Raw genomic sequence first — 18240 nt, forward strand, 5'->3', positions numbered from 1 at the left:
CGATCTTCTCTAAGCTTAGTCGTAGCTGGGGGCCGTGTCAGTGACATAGCTGTGAGGGGTAGAGCACATGAGCGGGAGGCTTCCCAGTGAGCCGTGTGTTATATGTGGATGTTCTGATCAGTGTTCTGAACAGAGTCAAAGTCCCCTACTTCCTTTACAGACTCCTGACTTGGGAGTTGGGGAGACAGCCATATAACTTTGAGACTCAGCACCCATTTGGGGGATGTTCTTTGCCCCTTAGCACAGCCATAGAATAAACCACATGGTTCCAGGCTCTCGACATTGGGTCCTCTATGTGATCAGATCATACTGTTTAAAACTCTGTATGTGTGCATGCATTTCTTCACAAGTGTTTCTTATTTTACTCAGGGGCTTCCTGGGCAGAAAGGCTCTAAAGGCGAACCTGTCTTTGACCAAGGTACTTTCAAAGGAATGAAGGTAAGAGCCTCTGAGGCAGGCAGCTAAGTAGGCTGGCTATAAGTTGAGTTCCCTGGGATTGGGCCCAGCTCCAACAAGACCGTTATGAGAACTAGCATCTGTGTCTCTATTGGAGCAGACTAAGCTAGACTTAAAAGGGATCTGGAGCTTTTTGGTGGTGGAAACACTGGAAGAAATGTTTGCAGCCATACTGTCAAAGAGATTTGCTTTATAGGATCTACACCCAAAATAAGAGACAGATCAGCAAACAGTTTGCATGGGTATCATTTTCTTTGACAAGCCAAGACATTTCCTGGAGGCAGATACCTTTTGTTTACCCTACAATCCTTGATGTCTGCATACCTTGGTATGAAGCCATGTTATGTCTCTGCCCATCTCAACATGGCCACTGGCCCAGGATGCTGGCTCCACCGTTTTCTGTACCTGCACGCCAACCTGTTACCGTCACCAGGCCCCTGACTGTCTGCAAAAATTGCCCATCAACTCTGCAGCTGGCTGGAAACCTCCATCACTTCCTAGAATTGACCAGAATCTTCTGTATTCTTGTGACTGTACTCTTGGTATATGCTATCTGGAAACTCTGGTGCCCAAATGATTGACCCTACTCCCTTGCAGAGTGGGAGGTGAGCTTGGTATTATTCCCTTGGTAGCAGATGGTAATCGATGTGCCCAGCATCTGAAGGGAAGGTGCACACACGTTCACTCAGCTGAGGTTGGCACCTTTCTGTCTTCCATCCATGCACAGAACCAGAAACACTGCAAATCCATTTGGAAGGTGGTGATTGGGGTGGGTGACTAAGAACCGGAGAAGGTACAGGGTTTGGGCTCTTGGCTTAGATGTCATGGCCAAAGGTTGAATGGTAGGCTTGGAAGGGAGCTCATGATTATCGGATTCGTGTTGCTCATTTTACAGGTAGAAAAACCGAGGTACACTGGGGCTATGTGACTTGCTTAGACTCACATAGCCCATTTACCAGAGAGCTAAAATCCAGGCAGTGCTTTTTCCATGCAGCAGAGAGCTGATTTTTTTTTTTTTTTTTTTGACCATAAGCCAAACGGGTAAGACTAGCAGGTGTCAAAATATAGCCATTGTCATAGCAAGCATTGATTAAACGGCTTTGCCAAAAATCACAGAGACCCTGGACCCCGTGGAACACATCAATTTCCACAATATGGTTATATTACAGATTCATACAGTGACTTAAGATGCTGCAAAGTAATTAAAACGTAATCAGAGACTGTATGCTCTGTTGATTCTCCCTTGAAATGTCTGATTTGCATTGTATACATATGGGCACAGATTCTCTGGGGATGAAGGCACACGGGAAGGTAGCTTTGCTCTCTTCCAAAAAGAGCAGGAGAATCACCAGCCCACAGAAACAGTTTCTAATTGATAAGTTCCTAGCAAAGGTGAAAATTAATTACTCCAAGTAAAATATAAAATCCTGTTCAACCAAGGCTATAATATGTGTCTTCTGGAGTCCGGATTTTTCTTAGGAAAAAAAAAAGTAAATGGTTGAATATGCCCAATTCATGCATTATTTAAAACACAAGACCTTGACAGGAGACCTTAGGAGACCCAAGCCATCAGCAATGTATTTTTCTGCTCTTGAAGCGTAGGTCCGTTATCTACAAAATAATAGTGCAGGCTTAATTAATCTCTTCCGTGTCCCACCTTTGTCTGTTTCTCAGGGGGAGCCTGGGCTGCCTGGACTGGATGGAATCACTGTAAGTTGTTGTTTCTGGGTGGAGTGCTCAATGTTTGGTTGGCAGTCACTGCGGGTCCCTTTGCATTCTTTTTTACCATGGCATTCGAAGGTCTTTGTAGACATTCTCAAGGAATATCCAGGCAGTTGAGGTAGAATGGGTCATGCAGTTTGAGTGAACACTCTGGAAAATTGCAATCCTTTTAAAATGTCACACACTTTCCAGGTGATAAAGTTCTGAGAGAGTCGGCTGTCCCCTTCAAGTAACACAGGGAGCAGCCTTCCAGACCCTTAGGCCAGGGACATGCATACTCCCTGTGATGCATTAAGAAAGAATTTCACCTTTTGTTCAACAAGCATCTACTAACTGTTCTCTGTGTGTTCAGAATGCTGAGGGTTAAAACAAAAAAAGTGGAACACTCTTCTGTGAAAGCTATTCTGTCTAGAAATTCGTTTTAGGGACGCTTAATAATTGGGAGTCCATGTGAGGCCATGAGTTGTATTAGTAAGAACTTTCTGGGGCGCCTGAGTGGCTCAGTTGGTTAAGTGGCTACCTTCAGCTCAGGTCATGGTCCCAGGGTCCTGGGATGGAGTCCTGCATCGGGCTCCCGGCTCAGTGGGGAGTCTTCTTCCCCACCCCTGCCCCTCCTTCTACTCATGCTCTCCCTCTCTCATATAAATAAAATCTTAAAAGAAATAAGAACTTTCGGGGCACCTGGGTGGATCAGTGGGTTAAAGCCTCTGCCTTTGGCTCAGGTCATGATCCCAGGGTCCTGGAATCGAGCCCCACATCAGGCTCTCTGCTCAGCAGGGAGCCTGCTTCCTGCTCTCTCTCTCTGCCTGCCTCTCTGCCTACTTGTGATCTCTGTCTGTCAAATAAATAAATAAAATCTTAAAAAAAAATAAGAACTTTCTGTTTCCTTGAATTGCCACGTCATCATTGCGTTCCTTTGAAGTGGCCTCGTAAAAGCCCTTTCTTTCTTCTTTGCTATGTTGGGGTTCCTGCCTTTCTTCTTTCATTCCAGAACCACCACTGAGCTCCTACTAGCCTCAAGGTGCTATGAGTGATCCCCAAGACAGTGCAGACAGGGTCTCTATCCTCCCCCAACCCCCTCCGAAACACACACCAAGATGTGAAAAACTAGTAGGACCGTGGCATAAAAATTTCTCACCAGCTTGGAAGAAGAGATGCTGTCTGCCTAAAGATACATCATGAGAGACTTTATATCTAAGATGGAGAAGGTAGCCTCTGAGAACTATGGGTGATGTTTGGACTGGCCTGCATTGGGAAGAAGTTTCTAAACAGAGAGAGCAGTGTGGGAAGATGTAGGCAAGAAACAGGACGTGTGTAAACACACTCAGGAGCAGAGGTGAGTGAAGACTGAGGACGTATGGGTCAAAGCAGGATTCTGTTTCCTTAGGACCCTCTGAACCCTTACTTTCTCATGACTTTGCTTAGCCTCTCCATCACTTACCTATCACCTCGTTACCACCCTTCATTTTTATCGGGCCATCTATTTCCCCATACCATCTTTCTCTTAGATGTTTATCGTCTTGCTTGTAATACTGTCATTAACCACCCAGTTTCAGATAGTTTCTCATTTCCCATCTGCATTTCTCTTTGACCCACGGAAATGTGCGTTGTTTAATTTCCCGATATTTGGCAGCTTCCCAGCTATCTTTATATGGTTGATTTCTACTTTGATCTCAGTGCAGTTTGAGTGAACACTCTGGAAAATTTCAATCCTTTTAAATCGGTTGAGGTTTTTCTCGTGGCTCAGCATACAAAACTGTCTTGTTGAGTGTGCCATATGTTCTTAAAGAGAATGTGTTCAGCTGCTCTGGGGTATAATGATCTAAAAAATGTCCATCAGTTCCAGGTAGTTGACAGTGTTGTTTATATCTTCTGTGTTCCTACTGATCTTTTAAATCTAGTTCTAGTAATTACTGAGGGAGGGATGTTAAAATTCTCCAACTATACTTGCAGATTTGTTTCGCTTCATCAGATTGTGTTCATGTCGAAGATTATTACGTGTTCTTGATGAACTGACTTAGTTTATCATGACAAAATTACCCCCTATTCATTTCTGGTAATGTTCTTTGTCCCAAAGTCTACTTTATTTGATGTTAATGTAAGATTTTTTTTTTTGCTTTCTTTTGAAGTTTTTGTTTTTTACATCACTTTAATGTAAAAAATGTTCAAATATAGAGCAACAGGGAGTGAATTTTGCTGTGAACACCCATACTATTAATGTTTTACTGTACTTGCTTTATCCCACTTCTATCCATCTATCCATCTCTATCCATCCATCAATCCATCTTATGGTTGATGCATTTCAAAGTAAATTGCAGACGATATTGCTCTTATCTCTAAATACTACAGCATGCCTATCATTAGCTAGACTCCAATATGTCTTTGCAGTTTTTCTTTTTATGTCAAAGTTAAAACAAAATAAACAAATCCTAAATGGTACATTTGCTGAGGTTTGACAAAGATGTATGCCTGTGTAAACCAAACCCATTTAAGGTATAGAACATTCTCTTCACCTCAGAAAGTTCCCTTCTGTCCCTTCCCAGTCAATCCCTGTCCCCACCCAAAGGAAACCACTATCCTGATTTCTCTCCATCATAGTTCAGTTTTTCCCATTCTAGAACTTTATATAAAGAAAATAGTATAATATGTAGCCTTTGGGGGTCTGACTTCTTTTACTTAGCACAATGCTTTTGAGATTCACCCACACTGTAACATATCAGTAGGTTGTTACTTTTCATTGGTGAGTATTTATTCCACTGTATAGATGATTCAGTTATTTATCAGTCCTCACATCAATGGATACCTGGGACATTTCCAGTTGTTCACTACTATAAATAAATTTGCTATGAACATCCTTGTGTAACTCTTGTGGATGCATATTTCCAATTTTCTTGAGAAACTTTCATAAAAACTTGCCTCTCTAGGGTCCACCAGGCACACCTGGTTCCCCAGGAGCTGTAGGACCCATGGGACCACCAGGATTGCAAGTAAGACCAATGTAAATCAACCATGTGATCACAGTATTCCCATGAATGCTTTCCCCACCAGGCCATGCATTAAATACAAGCCTGTGTAGGCTCTCATAGTGGAAAGGGCAACCTCCATTCTTGGAGGATTCAAGTGATGCATGCTCTTGTAAGGAACAGTTGTCTTTATCAGAGACCTTCTGGCTCTGCACCCGGGGACAGAAGCTGCCTGGCACACCCATTTCCACCTTCCATGCCCTCACCCATGACAGACCCTGCTAATTAATCACACCATCCCTGAGCACAGAAGTAAGCTTCGAAATCCTTCTCCACACCCCACCTTGGGCAGAGCTACCTACCTACCTACCTATCTTTTCGGATACCAAACCTATTTGCCCTCACCAGTATAGAAAGAACATAGCCAGTTATCCCCATGTGGTTCTGGGAAAGACCAGTTTCCAGAATGTTCTCTCTCCGGTGCATGCAATCTCACCACTGATTACTTTGGTTTAGCTTTCCCCAAGACCACTATTTTTTTAAATGTCCAGGCTACTGGGAGGAATGATGCATGAGTCTTCCCCACCTTAGCACGAACGTGGTTATCAGTGCAACGTGGGAGATTTCTAAGGAGATTTTTTTAAAAGGGCGGGGAGCACTATGGGAGAGAGAGCTAGGATCTGCTGCGCTAAAGCCAGAATATATTGAGGGAGTGGGAGACTCATTTCCGGTGACTCTCCACATACCCAGGTTCTTTTTGTCTGAAACTAACAAGTGCTCCTTCCTTTCATTCTTAATATAGGGTCCTCCAGGCCCCCCAGGCTTCCCTGGTCCTGATGTGAGTATACATTTTCTTGGGGCATGTGGCCTCCTACCGCTAAGTGTTCTGGTTTCCCCCAGAGAGACTCTGGTTTGCTTAAACACACTTTCTGGCAAAAGACTGCATTCTAATTTAAGTTCTTGGAGCTTGTTTAGTAATTGATTTTGTTTTTCCTCCCTGCAATGCTGTGCCCCAGGGGAATATGGGGTTAGGTTTCCAAGGAGAGAAAGGAGTCAAGGTAAATAGATTTTGGAAAATACAATCTGCATTCCATATGCTCCCAGTACTATCTGTAGCTGCACACATGTGCCTGCTTGGTTTAAGGGGAATTGGATCTTTGCCTCGGGAAATGAGCACTTCCCATTCCACATGGGTCCCGTGGTGGGATTCCAGGAGGGGCCGCAAGCACACATGTCACACGTCGGCTCCTGGGGTTTTTTTTCTTCCAAATACTGTAGTCTCCCTGCCTCTGACCTGTGAAGCGTGCGTGGCTTAGAAACACATTCGGTTGAAATTGCTTCCCTCCTCCTCCCACCAGGGTATTCCCCTGATGTTCTGTATATCGTGTCACCTTCCCTTTCCTTTTCTTTGCTTCTCCTCTTCCCGCCATCCCTCCTTTTCCTCCTCTTTCTTCTCCTCCTGTCTCTCTCTGCCCTCTCAAGCTCTCACCATTTTTTTCTACATCCCTTCCCTCATTCCCCTGTTTCTGTCTGCATAAGCCATAGAGTGATTTTGGGAAGCTTGAGGGAGCCTGGGAGCTTGGCCTCTTCACCCCTCACGGCTGCCTTTTGTAGATCACACTGCCTCCAAGGGGGCAAATCCAACCTCCAGTGTTCTAACTCAGACTTCACTGCCTCTGCTTATGCTCTTGGCAAGGACTGGACCAATTAGAGTCTGATCGCCATTGCCAAGAGGTGGCCATTTTCCTTGCTCAAAGGCCTTTTCTCTCTCTCTCTCTTCCAAATACCCTTTGATGCATGACCCTGGCAACCACGAACCTGTGGTTTCTTTCCCTTCATCCATCTGGCTTTTTCCCTCTGGTACAAAATGCATTTGGCCAGGCTTATAATTCTTCCTACCCCTTTGGTACTGAGAGTTTTGTTTCCTCGGTGAGGCAAGGGTGAGGGTAAAGAGACCAAAGGAGTGGACAGTCTATTTGTGAATGACATCCAGAGGACAAACCTTTCTGCTTTGCTTAACATCCCCTTTGATCTTACAGGGGGATGTTGGTCTCCCAGGCCCTGCAGGACCGCCACCATCTACTGGGGAGCTGGAATTTATGGGATTTCCCAAAGGGAAAAAAGGATCCAAGGTAGTGAACATTTAAGCCTAAGAAATGCTAACCATCCTTTTCCTATTAATACCAAAGTTCAACTCTAATAACCAGACTCTACTGGAAGAAAAGAGGGTTCTGGGTCATGCTTTTTTGTTTGGAAGTGATGGTAAAACCTTTGTGTTATCCCCTGTGGAAAACTTTCTAAAAAGTCTTTGTTTGCATGTGAGGATATGAGTGTGCCTGGACTTCTGAGCATTTGTTTAAGTCATATTTTCTGTGGTTTGGTTTCTCAAATTCAATTACCAAGATGCTAAATAACTTAAAACAAATGTTAAGTACTTGTGCTTTTTGTCGTTCCTAACTCCCAACGCTCTCAATACTTACCTTGTCCCCAAAGTGCTGCGACAGGACACAAAGGGTATACTGGTTACTTTACCTTTTTAAAGAAGTTATTGCCTGTAAAACTTGACCCCACAAATCAGGTATACTGTCACCAAGTGGCAGTAGATTCCCTAATTCGCCTGATATGAACTACTGTGGCTGAAGCTGTGGACCTGTTTAACTGAGATACGTTATAATCTCTATTTTGTTGTGAGTGAGTGTAAATCTGGTAATTTTCAAATGCCTGTATGCTGTTAGGGTGATAGATACCTTTCAGTATCCTGCATTCCCTTCCATTGTAGGGTTCCCTTAAGTTTTGTGATTCTGTGCCTATGGTCAAGGGACCCAGGTGGGGGAAGGTGTTTACTCCCATTTCTTTAATTTTGTCTTTGTGGAAGCAATAGCTCCAGGCCCTCTTCAGGTTTACAGAAAGTAATCATTAATTTGGAAACAGTTTGGGAGCATATGAAAGATTACCTGTCTCCCTGATCATTCCCAGACCTTAAGGACCCCTTCCGAGACACAACTAGGTAAATTAGCATATTGGGGAAAAACAGATTACAGTGTTACAGGTTCCCATTCAAACTGTAATTGTTACTCTTTTCCCCAAACTGTTGCTTTCTTTGCAGCCTGAAATTTGCAACAGGGAATCATGCTGAATGGCTTCTGTCTCTAGAAAGAGAGCAGCTATCTGATCATCTTTTCCATCTCCCAATTAGCTTCAACATTTGAGATTCTGTTTTAGACAGTTTTCATTCCCTGCCATGGGTCTTGGTCTTTCCCATACCACAGGGGCTCCCCAAACTGATATTCTGGTACAGCTATTAGTTGGGGATCCTGGGTAATTTATACTATCTGACACCCTCTTTGTTACCCACTGCTGAGCTCAAGCAACTCATGGGATCCATATCCTTTATGTTCACTGTTTCCTGCTGCTACTCACTAATCTTTGGTTCATTTTCCAGGGTGAACCAGGGCTTCCAGGTTTCCCAGGAGCAAGTGGCCCTCCGGGTCTCCCAGTAAGTCTCCCCATTTGGTCAACATGTATTCAAAGACCTGCTTGGACAAAAGCTATAGCAATAGAAAGCTAACAGGAAGCTAACCTCTTCCTGTGATTATTGGAGAGCATTCTACCATCTTCTTTATTAGAAGGCCTTTAAGGAAATGTTCTTATTTCTCAAACCCATGGGGACATTAGCCTGGTTCTCCACTAGGCTATATATCTTAGCAGTTATTAGCTCAAGTTGTAAATTGAAAACAGACCTAGGCTTGACTTCTGATTTCACCAATTTCTAGCTATGTGACCTTGGACAAGGTTCTCAACCTTCTTGAGTTCCAGCTTCCCTCAAAAAAAAAAAAAAAAAAAAAGGAGGGGGGATGATAATGGCATAGTTATGAGGATTAAATGAGATAATATACACGGAAAGACTTCATATGTGCCCGACATGTATTAGTTGTTCAGTAAATGGTAGTTAATCTTAGTAATCCTGTCTTCACTCTCCTATCTGCCCTTGTATCTTACTGTCTTTCCCTCAACATGTAACTTTTGAGGGTGCCTAGGTCCCAGGCAGGTGGGTCTAGACATTCTGCTGCACCACAGTAAATAACAGTTAAAGAAGTAAAAGTTCTTGTCCTTGAAGAGCATTCATTCTAACGGGGGAGTGAGGCAAGGAGACACAATAGACAAGCAAACAAATGAATCAAGAACAGGTTGATATTGTAAGAAGAGATACACAAAAAGTTAAAGAAAGGCTAAGGTGATGGAGTGTGGAGTGAGAATGGGGGTGAGCTACTTTGGGCAGAGCAGTCACAAAGGGCCTCTCTGAGGAAGTGCACATTATGAAGAAGCAAGTCCTGTGAGGATCAGGAAGAGCTTTTTTGGCCTAAGGAACAGCAAGTGCCAAGACCCTTTTGAGCAACCCAGCAAGAAAACAAGCAGGTGGAACAAGGGCCAGATCATGGAGCCCTCTGTAGGTCGAATGTGGCTTTTTTGTTAAATAGAATGGGAAGCCATCAGAAGGCTCTAGCTTGCATTTTTATTAAAGATTTATTTACTTATTTTAAAGAGAGAGAGAGCACGAGAGGGGGCAGGGGCAGAGGGGGAGAGAGAGAATCTCAAGCAGACTCCCTGCTGAGTGTGCAGTCCAAAGTGGGGCTGGATCTCAAGGCTCTGAGATCATGACCTGAGCCAAAATGCAGAGTCCGATGCCTCACGGACTAAGCCACCCAGGGGCCCCTCTAACCTGCTTTTTTAAGATAACTCTGGCAAGGGTTGGAGGTGGGGTGTGGAGGATGAGAGGAGGCTGAGGGAGCAAACAGAAGCTACTACATCAGCCCGGGGGAGAGATGAGGTCAGTTTGGACTATGGTAATAGCAGTGAAAATAAGAGACAAATGCATGGAGTGAAAATGTAAAAAAAAAAAAATGTATACTTGTTATTATGGAGCATTTTAAACAAATGCCAAGAAAAAAGAATGGCATAATGATCCTGCTGCGTATTCATCATTTAGCTTTGACATTTAGCTACTAAGGCAAGCTGAAGCAAATAACAGACTTATTTCAACGTAGAAGAATTCAGTATTTCTAGGAGATAAGAACTTATTTTTTTAATTTGACAGACAGAGATCACAAGTAGGCAGAGAGGCAGGCAGAGAGAGAGGAGGGGAAGTGGGCTCCCTGCTGAGCAGAGAGCCCGATGTGGGGCTCCATCCCAGCACCCTGGGATCATGACCAGAGCTGAAGGCAGAGGCTTCCACTGAGCCACCCAGGCGCCCCGGAGATAAGAACTTTTTAAAAGCATAGTTATGGGGTACCTGTGTGGCTCCGTTAAGTGTCTGATTCTTGGTGTCAGCTCAGGGTCAGGATCTCAGGGTCGCAATCTCAGGGTCGTGAGATTGAGCCCCATCCTCGCTCCCCCTTTCCCAGTTCGGGAAATTCCCTAGTTGTATAGGTGGGTCTAGCCATCTCCACTGGCTCAGCTGAAGCCCTGGGGAGCCTGCTTGGGATGGGGCGGGGGGGAGAAGCTTGGACAGAGGGCAGCTGCGTGGTGATCTGCCTCTTGGGCAGCCATGCCTTTGAAGACCCGTGCCCAAAGCGGCCATCCCTGGGCCACGGGCCTGACATCCCCAGGCTCCACACTAGCATTCACAGCATGCCTACTCCCTTTACCACCCGCTTTACCCCTACCTCAGTGACTACGTCACCCCCCCATCCTCTTATTCCTGGCCATGTGACTGAAGGTGAATTTTTGCAGAGCCACTAATGTCCTTGAACCAAAAATAGCAGGAGACCAGGACCCTAGCCAGCAGACCTAGGAGCAGCTAAGCCAGTGCTCTAATGAGGCCATCCTGGACATGGGTGAGAAGGGGTTTGGGAGCAGTGGACACAGGACAGACTGCTCCTGGCAAGGACAGACTGTGACACGGTGGGGTCCCAGGACATCTTGCTAGAACTACTTGGTCAGCAGGGCCCTGTATGGTGCCTCCCTGCACTGGGGGACAAGCTGCACCTACATACCAGTATCTTGCCAAGTCATGTCTGTCTAATTGGCTTTAACTGCCCCCCCCAACACACACATAAAGAAGTTTCTTTGATTTTTTTTTCCTTTTTAAACTTTTTAGTGTTTTACACACACACACACACACACACACACACACACACACACACACACGGTAGCAAAAGCTCTCTGGGAAAGCAAGAGTCCGGAGACAGAAAGGTCTGCTTTTTATTTTTTTAAAATTTTAAATAAGATTTTATTTATTTATTTGCAAGTGAGAGAAAAAAGAGAGAGTGTGTGTGTGCATGAGCAGGGGAGAGGCAGGCAGAGGGAAAAGGAGAAGCAGACTCCCCTGTTGAGCAGGGAGCCCACCCTGGGACACAATCCCAGGACACCGAGATCAGGATCATGACTTAAGCCGAAGGCAGACGCTTAATCAACTGAGCCACCCAGACACTCCTCCTCACCCTACGCCTTTCTGCTTTCTGAAGCAGGAGGACAAGGTCCTCTTGTCTTTGCAACTGTGGGCAAGACAGGTAGACAGCATGAGCGTTCCTGGACCTGTTTCACCTGTTGCTTTGTTCTCTGGGTCATTCTATTGAATTCAACAAGGATGTATGGAATGACCTTGTATATGTGTGGCATGCAGTAGCGTGTCTTGGAGGAGATGGATGGGAGTGTGGTACAGACCTTCTGCTTACAGATTCCTGCATAACCCATCTAAGTACTGATAAGAGTCTAGGGCAATGTGGACTGCCCCAGCTTCTGTGGACAGGTCAGGGAAGGCCGCACGGGGCTTGGCTTTGGAGGCCCAGAGATGCATTCCACCAGATGGCAGCATGCCTTGGTTTCCAATTTGAGATGCAGCACTGCACTTTCAATTAAGTTTGTGTTCAACTTGACCCATGGACCTTTCAAGTAGAAATCCTATTCAGCATGAGGCCTGAGCCATAAGCCTTACAACTAGAGATGGAGGAAAAACAGAAAGACAAGTGGGAACCAAAGTCTGCTTTGAACTAGACCCTTCACAGACGCACTCTCCACGCTCTGCCCCACAATGGAAACGTTACACACACACATACACACACACAGAGTGGCCTACATGAAAAAACCATAACAATAGCTAAGAAAAAACCACTTGGGCCTAGAAAGCTAAGGGCTATTCAGCCAACTCCCAGGACCCATTGGAATGCTTGTAGTATATAAGAGGAAGAAAAAACAAGAAGCAGGTCTCGGGCACTGGGTACACAGCCGGCTGAGCCACGAGACGTGCCAACATTTACTGTCTTTCACAAGCTTACATTCTAGAAAGTGTCATGGCTCCTTCCATTCTCACAATAGGCCTAAATGTTGTTTGCTAAAATCTATGTTCCAGAAATTCCACATTTAAACAATAACAGCAAAATGGCCTCAGTAAAGTCTGCTGTGAAAGACACTATCTACTTTGGTAGTGAACTCTTCTATACCTCAAGGGCCCATAATATGCTTGCCTTGGACCCAGAGGGAAGGAGGCTTTCTCACTCACTCTGCTTTTTGGATTTCTGCTTTTCCCTAGAGAACCCCCAGGTCATGTCCTTGGCTGCAAGCCCTCACCTCCTGTGAGCAGGGCAAGAGGGGTTGAAGACCATGTCATAGTGCCATTTGGAGTGCTGCTAGGGCCCACAGGGGTCTAGAACACACCTAGATAGAGAGAATCCTTCCCACTGAAGAGGATGACGCAGCCATCATGCCTCCAAAGGACAAAGTCCTTCCCTCTGGTTCACCCCAAGGATGAACACAGTTCTCAGGCCCTATAGGGGGCATCATAGCTATGTGGACTAACAGATGGGGATAATTAGATATTTAATAATTTCTCTGCTGTTAGTCCATGTAGCTATGAAGACATGTAATCATGTTTAGGGGGACAAGACATTACTTCTAAAACCAAGAGGGAACTTTGAATGAATGATCCAAACTCTTCCCCAGCCCTACAGGGGACTTCTCAGGCAGTGACAAGAGACTCAGTGTGGTAAGCCTCCCCAGTGGGAAGGGCACTGATTCAAAGTTAAGCTCCCTGCTTTGGATGGAGTCAGGAGACCTCTGATGAAATGGATATTATAACTTGTGGTTTCTTTTCTTTTTTCCTTTAGGGATTTGGAACTGCTGGAGAAAAAGGAGAAAAGGGAATCCCTGGCTTGCCAGGACTTAGGGTATGAACATAGAATGTTGCTTTCCTGGGTCTGTCAGGTTATCCGGTCCATTGGGTCCATTTTTTTGTCCTGTTCGCATCTTTATGTTGTATAAATTGATAGCCATCAAAGTTTCTCTTATTTCTCTTCCTCAACTCTCCTTTCACTTTGTCCCCATTTCCTTGACTTAATGGCTCTCTTGAATAAGGAATTCAGCCAACTTCCTTTCCTTGCCATCATAGAGAATTGTCTTCGGGATTAATAACGGGGTGAGCTTGTCCTGACTTCACTATTTTCTATCCTGGGGGAATGTAGTCTAGGGTGCGGATGTTGTAGTAATGGAAGAGGGCTGAGTATAATCTTTAAAGGACAGAAACAAGCCTGGGATGGTCTAGAACATAATGAGTGACATTTGCAGTCAATAATTTCCAGTAATAACCCCTCTTCAAGGAGAGGAAATAATTGTTAGCCTTTGTGATTCTAAGTGCTTTAGGCATTTACCTATTCGGCTATAAGCAATTGGCCAGCCTTAGCCTTAAAGAGGTAACATTTAGAGAACTGTGATTTTGGCTTAGTCATAAAACTCATTAAAAATCTTTTGAGTGTTCAGCAATGTTTGCCCTTTACCCTGCTGTTTATTTCTCTACTTTTCTCTACTCCCTTGTCTTGAAAAGACATAATCACCAGCAAAGAATGCAGTTGGGGTGAGAGACAAGAGGCCCTCCCACAATCTGTTTAAAAATGTCATGACTTGGAACTAATGCAGACTAAGTATAATACCACCCAGGCTTTCTACCAAATTCCACCCAGTACTTAAAATGCTTCCATTTATTTTGCTCTTTAAAAATGCTCTGTGCGGCTATTCTGCCTGATGAATTAGTGCTTAGAAGTCATTAAGCCAGGTCTAGGGGCATTCTCATACCTGATTTTAGAAGCTGGCTAAGTTCTGAACTCAGTGGGAAAGCTTTGTTATAGAAGTCTACTGGCTTTTTCTAATGTGGGTTATTAATCTTTCTAAGGTGGATCCCTTCTCTTCACAGGGTCCCATGGGTTTGGAAGGATTCCAAGGCCCTCCAGGCAGTCAGGTATTTTGGTTATTATCACTAATCAAAAGGTCCCCTTGTTTTACTTAACATGGCCTCAGTCCAGAGGTAACCACTGCTTATGGTACAAATTGTCTACCTCCCTTTGATGGGTATAATCTCAGCTGCTCTCTTCTTTTGTCTTCATCCATGAGGCTGAATATCCAGGGTTGACCAATCCAGTGCCATTCCATGGTCCTACTGCTTCATATTATCAGGGGCTAGGAAGTCCAGCCCGCTTGTATTGATTCCTAGCCTTGGGGCCCATATACCTCCTAACAGGCAAGTTGGCTACCTCAAGCCAAACTGCCTTCTGAAACATTGTACACCCTTCAGAGTCAGGTAGAATCCATGCATACCCTGGAAGGTCTGCCAAGATCCCTATGCCGTTTGCCCTGGCCTCATCCAAAGACCAGTCCCTCTTATGCTCTTAGACATTTGACTTAGTTCTAACTGTGTTTCTGTCACAGGGCAAGAAGGGGGCTTCAGGTTTCCCTGGGCTTAATGGATTCCCAGGAATGAAGGTAATGTTGTTGGGAAGTAGAAATCCTGGATAGGGGAGGTGGAAGGGTGAAGAATTTCCATAAATGCTGTTTAGTCCATTTGGCCATTCTAAGAAAGTTTCACAGATGGGGTGGCTTATTAAAAAAAAAAAAAACAGAAAATTACTTATTCCTTGCTGGTCTGGAGGCCGGAAGGCCAAGATCAGGGTGCTAGCATGGTTGAGTGAGGGTCCCTTTCCGGTCACTGCTTCTCACTGTGTCCTCACATGGTGGAAGGGGCAAGCTAGCTCTCTCGGCCTGTTCTTCTAAGGGCACTAGTCCCAATTCTGGGGGCTCCATGCTCATGACCTGATCCTCTCCCAAAGGCCCCATGTCCTAATATCATCCCTTTGGGCATTTGATTTTCAAAATGAATTGGAGGCAGGGGAGATGCAAACACCTGGACCATAGCAAATGCCTACCTATGAGATGAAGTATTCTTTCCATATTTTAACTTCTTAAATGTTCCTCTTTCATGTGAAATGTATGAACCCTACTTTGAGCACACAAAACCAGTGAACCTTCCTTAGATACTGCTTGATCAGAAGTAGACTAAGAGTGGGGGTGGGGGGCGCGCAGGAGAGGGTTACAGGAGCAAATCCATCTCTACAAGGAGGAATATTCTACTACTGACATTGCTCATAATTGCCACATTTTTGGTTTTATGATTGTTTTAAAATTCTCTACAGACAATGCATCCCCCTTATCACCTATACTGGGGACAGGCAGCTCCCACCACCCCCACCAGATATGCCACTATATCTGATTCTGATAACTGAGTCCCCCTGGACTCAGGACTCCTTTGACTTCATCTGCCTGAAATCATCTTCTAACAAAGCTTATGACAGCAGCAGAGTCCTGGGCCTGCTTCGGGTGGGAAAAAAAGTTGAAACTGCCCCTTCCTTTACACCTCTATGGTGTGGCAACATTGTCTATTCTTGGGATCTGTGTCCCAGACCCAGAAGCAGATGACCCAGGAGTTGGGTTGCTGAATAAAATTGGGATCCCTTATTTTTGACACGTGTGCAAACTGAGTGTCAAGCCCCTGGTGTCCTTTGCATTGCCTTCATCTGAAATTTACTGGACCTAGCAGGCCCTGGGAATCAGGAGTTGCAGAAGGAGAAAGCTTTCATTTTCCTGGGGGAATGGCTTTGAGAGCACATAGAGCTTGAGTGATAAGGTCATGGGAAGTTTGCGTTTAACTGATTGAATCTTTACAGGGTGAAAAGGGTGCCATTGGCTTGCCAGGCCCAGATGTTTTCATCGATACAGATGGTGCTGTGATCTCAGGTGCAACTTCTCATTGATTGGAGTGAAAAAGAAAGGAGTAGGGGTTACATCTATATACCCTATAATTGTTAAGAGGACACTTTTCCAGCCACTGTATCGCTGCTCAAGCCAATGCCCTCAAGGGCCCCTCATGGGTCCTGTACTTGGGGAATGAAGCTAACTCCAATGTATTTGGGCAAAGAAGCCAAGGCCTCTACTCCATGTTTGTATTGGGTCCACCAAGACTAACTAGGGTTTTGGTCAGACTGGGCCTGGACTTGCTGAAAGTTGTTCTCCTAATGATGCTAGGGAAGGATTGATATCCTCCCTGGCTAGGCTGACTTCAGCCTGAAACAATGGGACACTTGGGGTCTTATCTGCATGATCCCATGCCTGCTTGGGTTTGACAACTGCATAGGAAGTGGAAAAGTATCCAGATATCCAACAGTGTTCCCATTGCCTTCTCCAAACATCTGTATGCCCACTGTCTCCTGCGACTTCTTGCTTAAGCAAAGTCTTCTGTGACTGTACCTCTTTTGCCTCAGTCTCTGAAATTGTTTCTCCCCTCTCATCCTCTCTGGCCCATGCCCTGTTCAGTAAACTCATTGAAACTAAGGTTTTAATTGTTGGTAGTAACTTCCTGGGAACCTATTGGCATAATGTGAATAGTAGACTTCAACACCCTCATCCAAGTGGTAGACATTTGAGGCATGACAGAAGGTTAATAGTAGTAGAAGACCCTTCCTAGTTCTTAGCAGATCTTACCATGGAAGGTTAGCCCTGGCTGGACTGGTTCTGAACACTAGTGGAGCCTTAGCTCCTGCCAGCCCATGATTACACGAGACCATCAGCATCTGGGAGACCTGTGAAGGGCAACAAAGAGACTTCTACCCTGAGGACATCTCCTTGCAACCCTTCTTAGGCATTCTGTGCCTTTGTGGACCTCCTCTGGGTTTGCTTACTCCTTTTTTTTTTTTTTCATCGTGATGCCAGGTTATCCTGGAGACCCCGGTATGCCAGGCCTCCCAGGACTTAAAGGAGATGAAGGCATCCAGGGCCAACCTGGCCCTTCTGGTGTCCCCGGCTTACCGGCTTTACCAGGTGAAACAAACTAACCACCCCCTGCACAGACATGCTGGTGCCCAGCATCCCCTTCGGCATCCCCATCTGGTCTGGGTACATACCTAGCCAAAGTCAATGGAAAGGTAAACTGTAGTCACTAAGTTCTCCACCACCAACCCAAGGCTAATGTATAGGATAGGACTTGACCAAGCAGATTTCCTTTGGCCTGCTGATGTGGTGTTGCTGGACAGACAATCCTTTTGGGGTTTGCAGTAACTGGAGGGGACCGGTGTTGGACAGCTGGAGCCCTGTCACTCTTCAGTGGATTTGCCATCCCAGCTGATGCTTGCCAGCAGGGGCTAACAAAAGCCAAGAGGGGTACAAAAGTACCCAGACCCTCACTCTGTGCTTAACTCAGACACTAAATAGCCCAGGAACCTATGACTGAAGCCACCATTAGAGAAGCACACCCATATATCATTCTATAGTAGTGAATAGAGAAATACCATGCTAGATTCTCAGAGGCCATGATGAGCCAAATGTAAGTTCAGGCAGGACTTTGACAGGCTTCAGTTTCTAAGTTCCTTGGGGATAGACATCTGTAAGGATGCCTGTGCTTTGAAAGCAACCACCACTGAGGTTGAAAATTCAAAAAGGAGGAGACTGGAGACCAGGCTTCCTGCTCAGGTTCACCACCAAAAAGCTCTGCACCCTTGACCATGTTCCCCCATGTCCTCTGCAGCTGCCCTCTGCCCAAGTTTCTCCCCACCCCGATCCCAAGCAGGCTCCCCACGGCCTCAGCTGAGCCAGCAGAGATGGCTAGACCCATCTGTACAACTAGGGAATTTCCCGAACTGGGAAAGGGGGAGCAAAGCTACAGGGGAGCCTGGATGGGGCTCAATCTCACGACCCTGAGATTGCGACCCTGAGATCCTGACCCTGAGCTGAAACCAAGAGGTTGGCCTAGATGACTCCTAAGGACCCTTCGAAATCTGATGCAAGA

At 45.4% G+C, this 18240-nt stretch overlaps 1 protein-coding gene across 4 annotated transcripts in view; it reads left to right on the forward strand.

The window, feature by feature from the left end:
* The window catches only part of COL4A6 (collagen type IV alpha 6 chain), a 272827-nt gene that overhangs the window by 220956 nt on the left and 33631 nt on the right, over window positions 1-18240 (forward strand). For all 4 annotated transcript variants that reach the window (XM_045068260.1, XM_045068263.1, XM_045068262.1 and 1 more), the window contains exons 7-18: window positions 370-438; window positions 2131-2166; window positions 5103-5165; window positions 5944-5979; window positions 6158-6199; window positions 7181-7273; window positions 8584-8637; window positions 13244-13303; window positions 14323-14367; window positions 14835-14888; window positions 16127-16196; window positions 17169-17276. In XM_045068260.1, coding sequence (XP_044924195.1) covers window positions 370-438; window positions 2131-2166; window positions 5103-5165; window positions 5944-5979; window positions 6158-6199; window positions 7181-7273; window positions 8584-8637; window positions 13244-13303; window positions 14323-14367; window positions 14835-14888; window positions 16127-16196; window positions 17169-17276 — 730 coding nt within the window. The remainder of the gene's footprint in view (window positions 1-369; window positions 439-2130; window positions 2167-5102; window positions 5166-5943; window positions 5980-6157; window positions 6200-7180; window positions 7274-8583; window positions 8638-13243; window positions 13304-14322; window positions 14368-14834; window positions 14889-16126; window positions 16197-17168; window positions 17277-18240) is intronic.

This window comes from Mustela putorius, unplaced genomic scaffold (assembly GCF_011764305.1).
Source record: "Mustela putorius furo isolate JIRA1106 unplaced genomic scaffold, ASM1176430v1.1 tig00003901_pilon_pilon_pilon, whole genome shotgun sequence".
In the NCBI taxonomy this organism is placed as follows: Eukaryota; Metazoa; Chordata; class Mammalia; order Carnivora; family Mustelidae; genus Mustela; species Mustela putorius.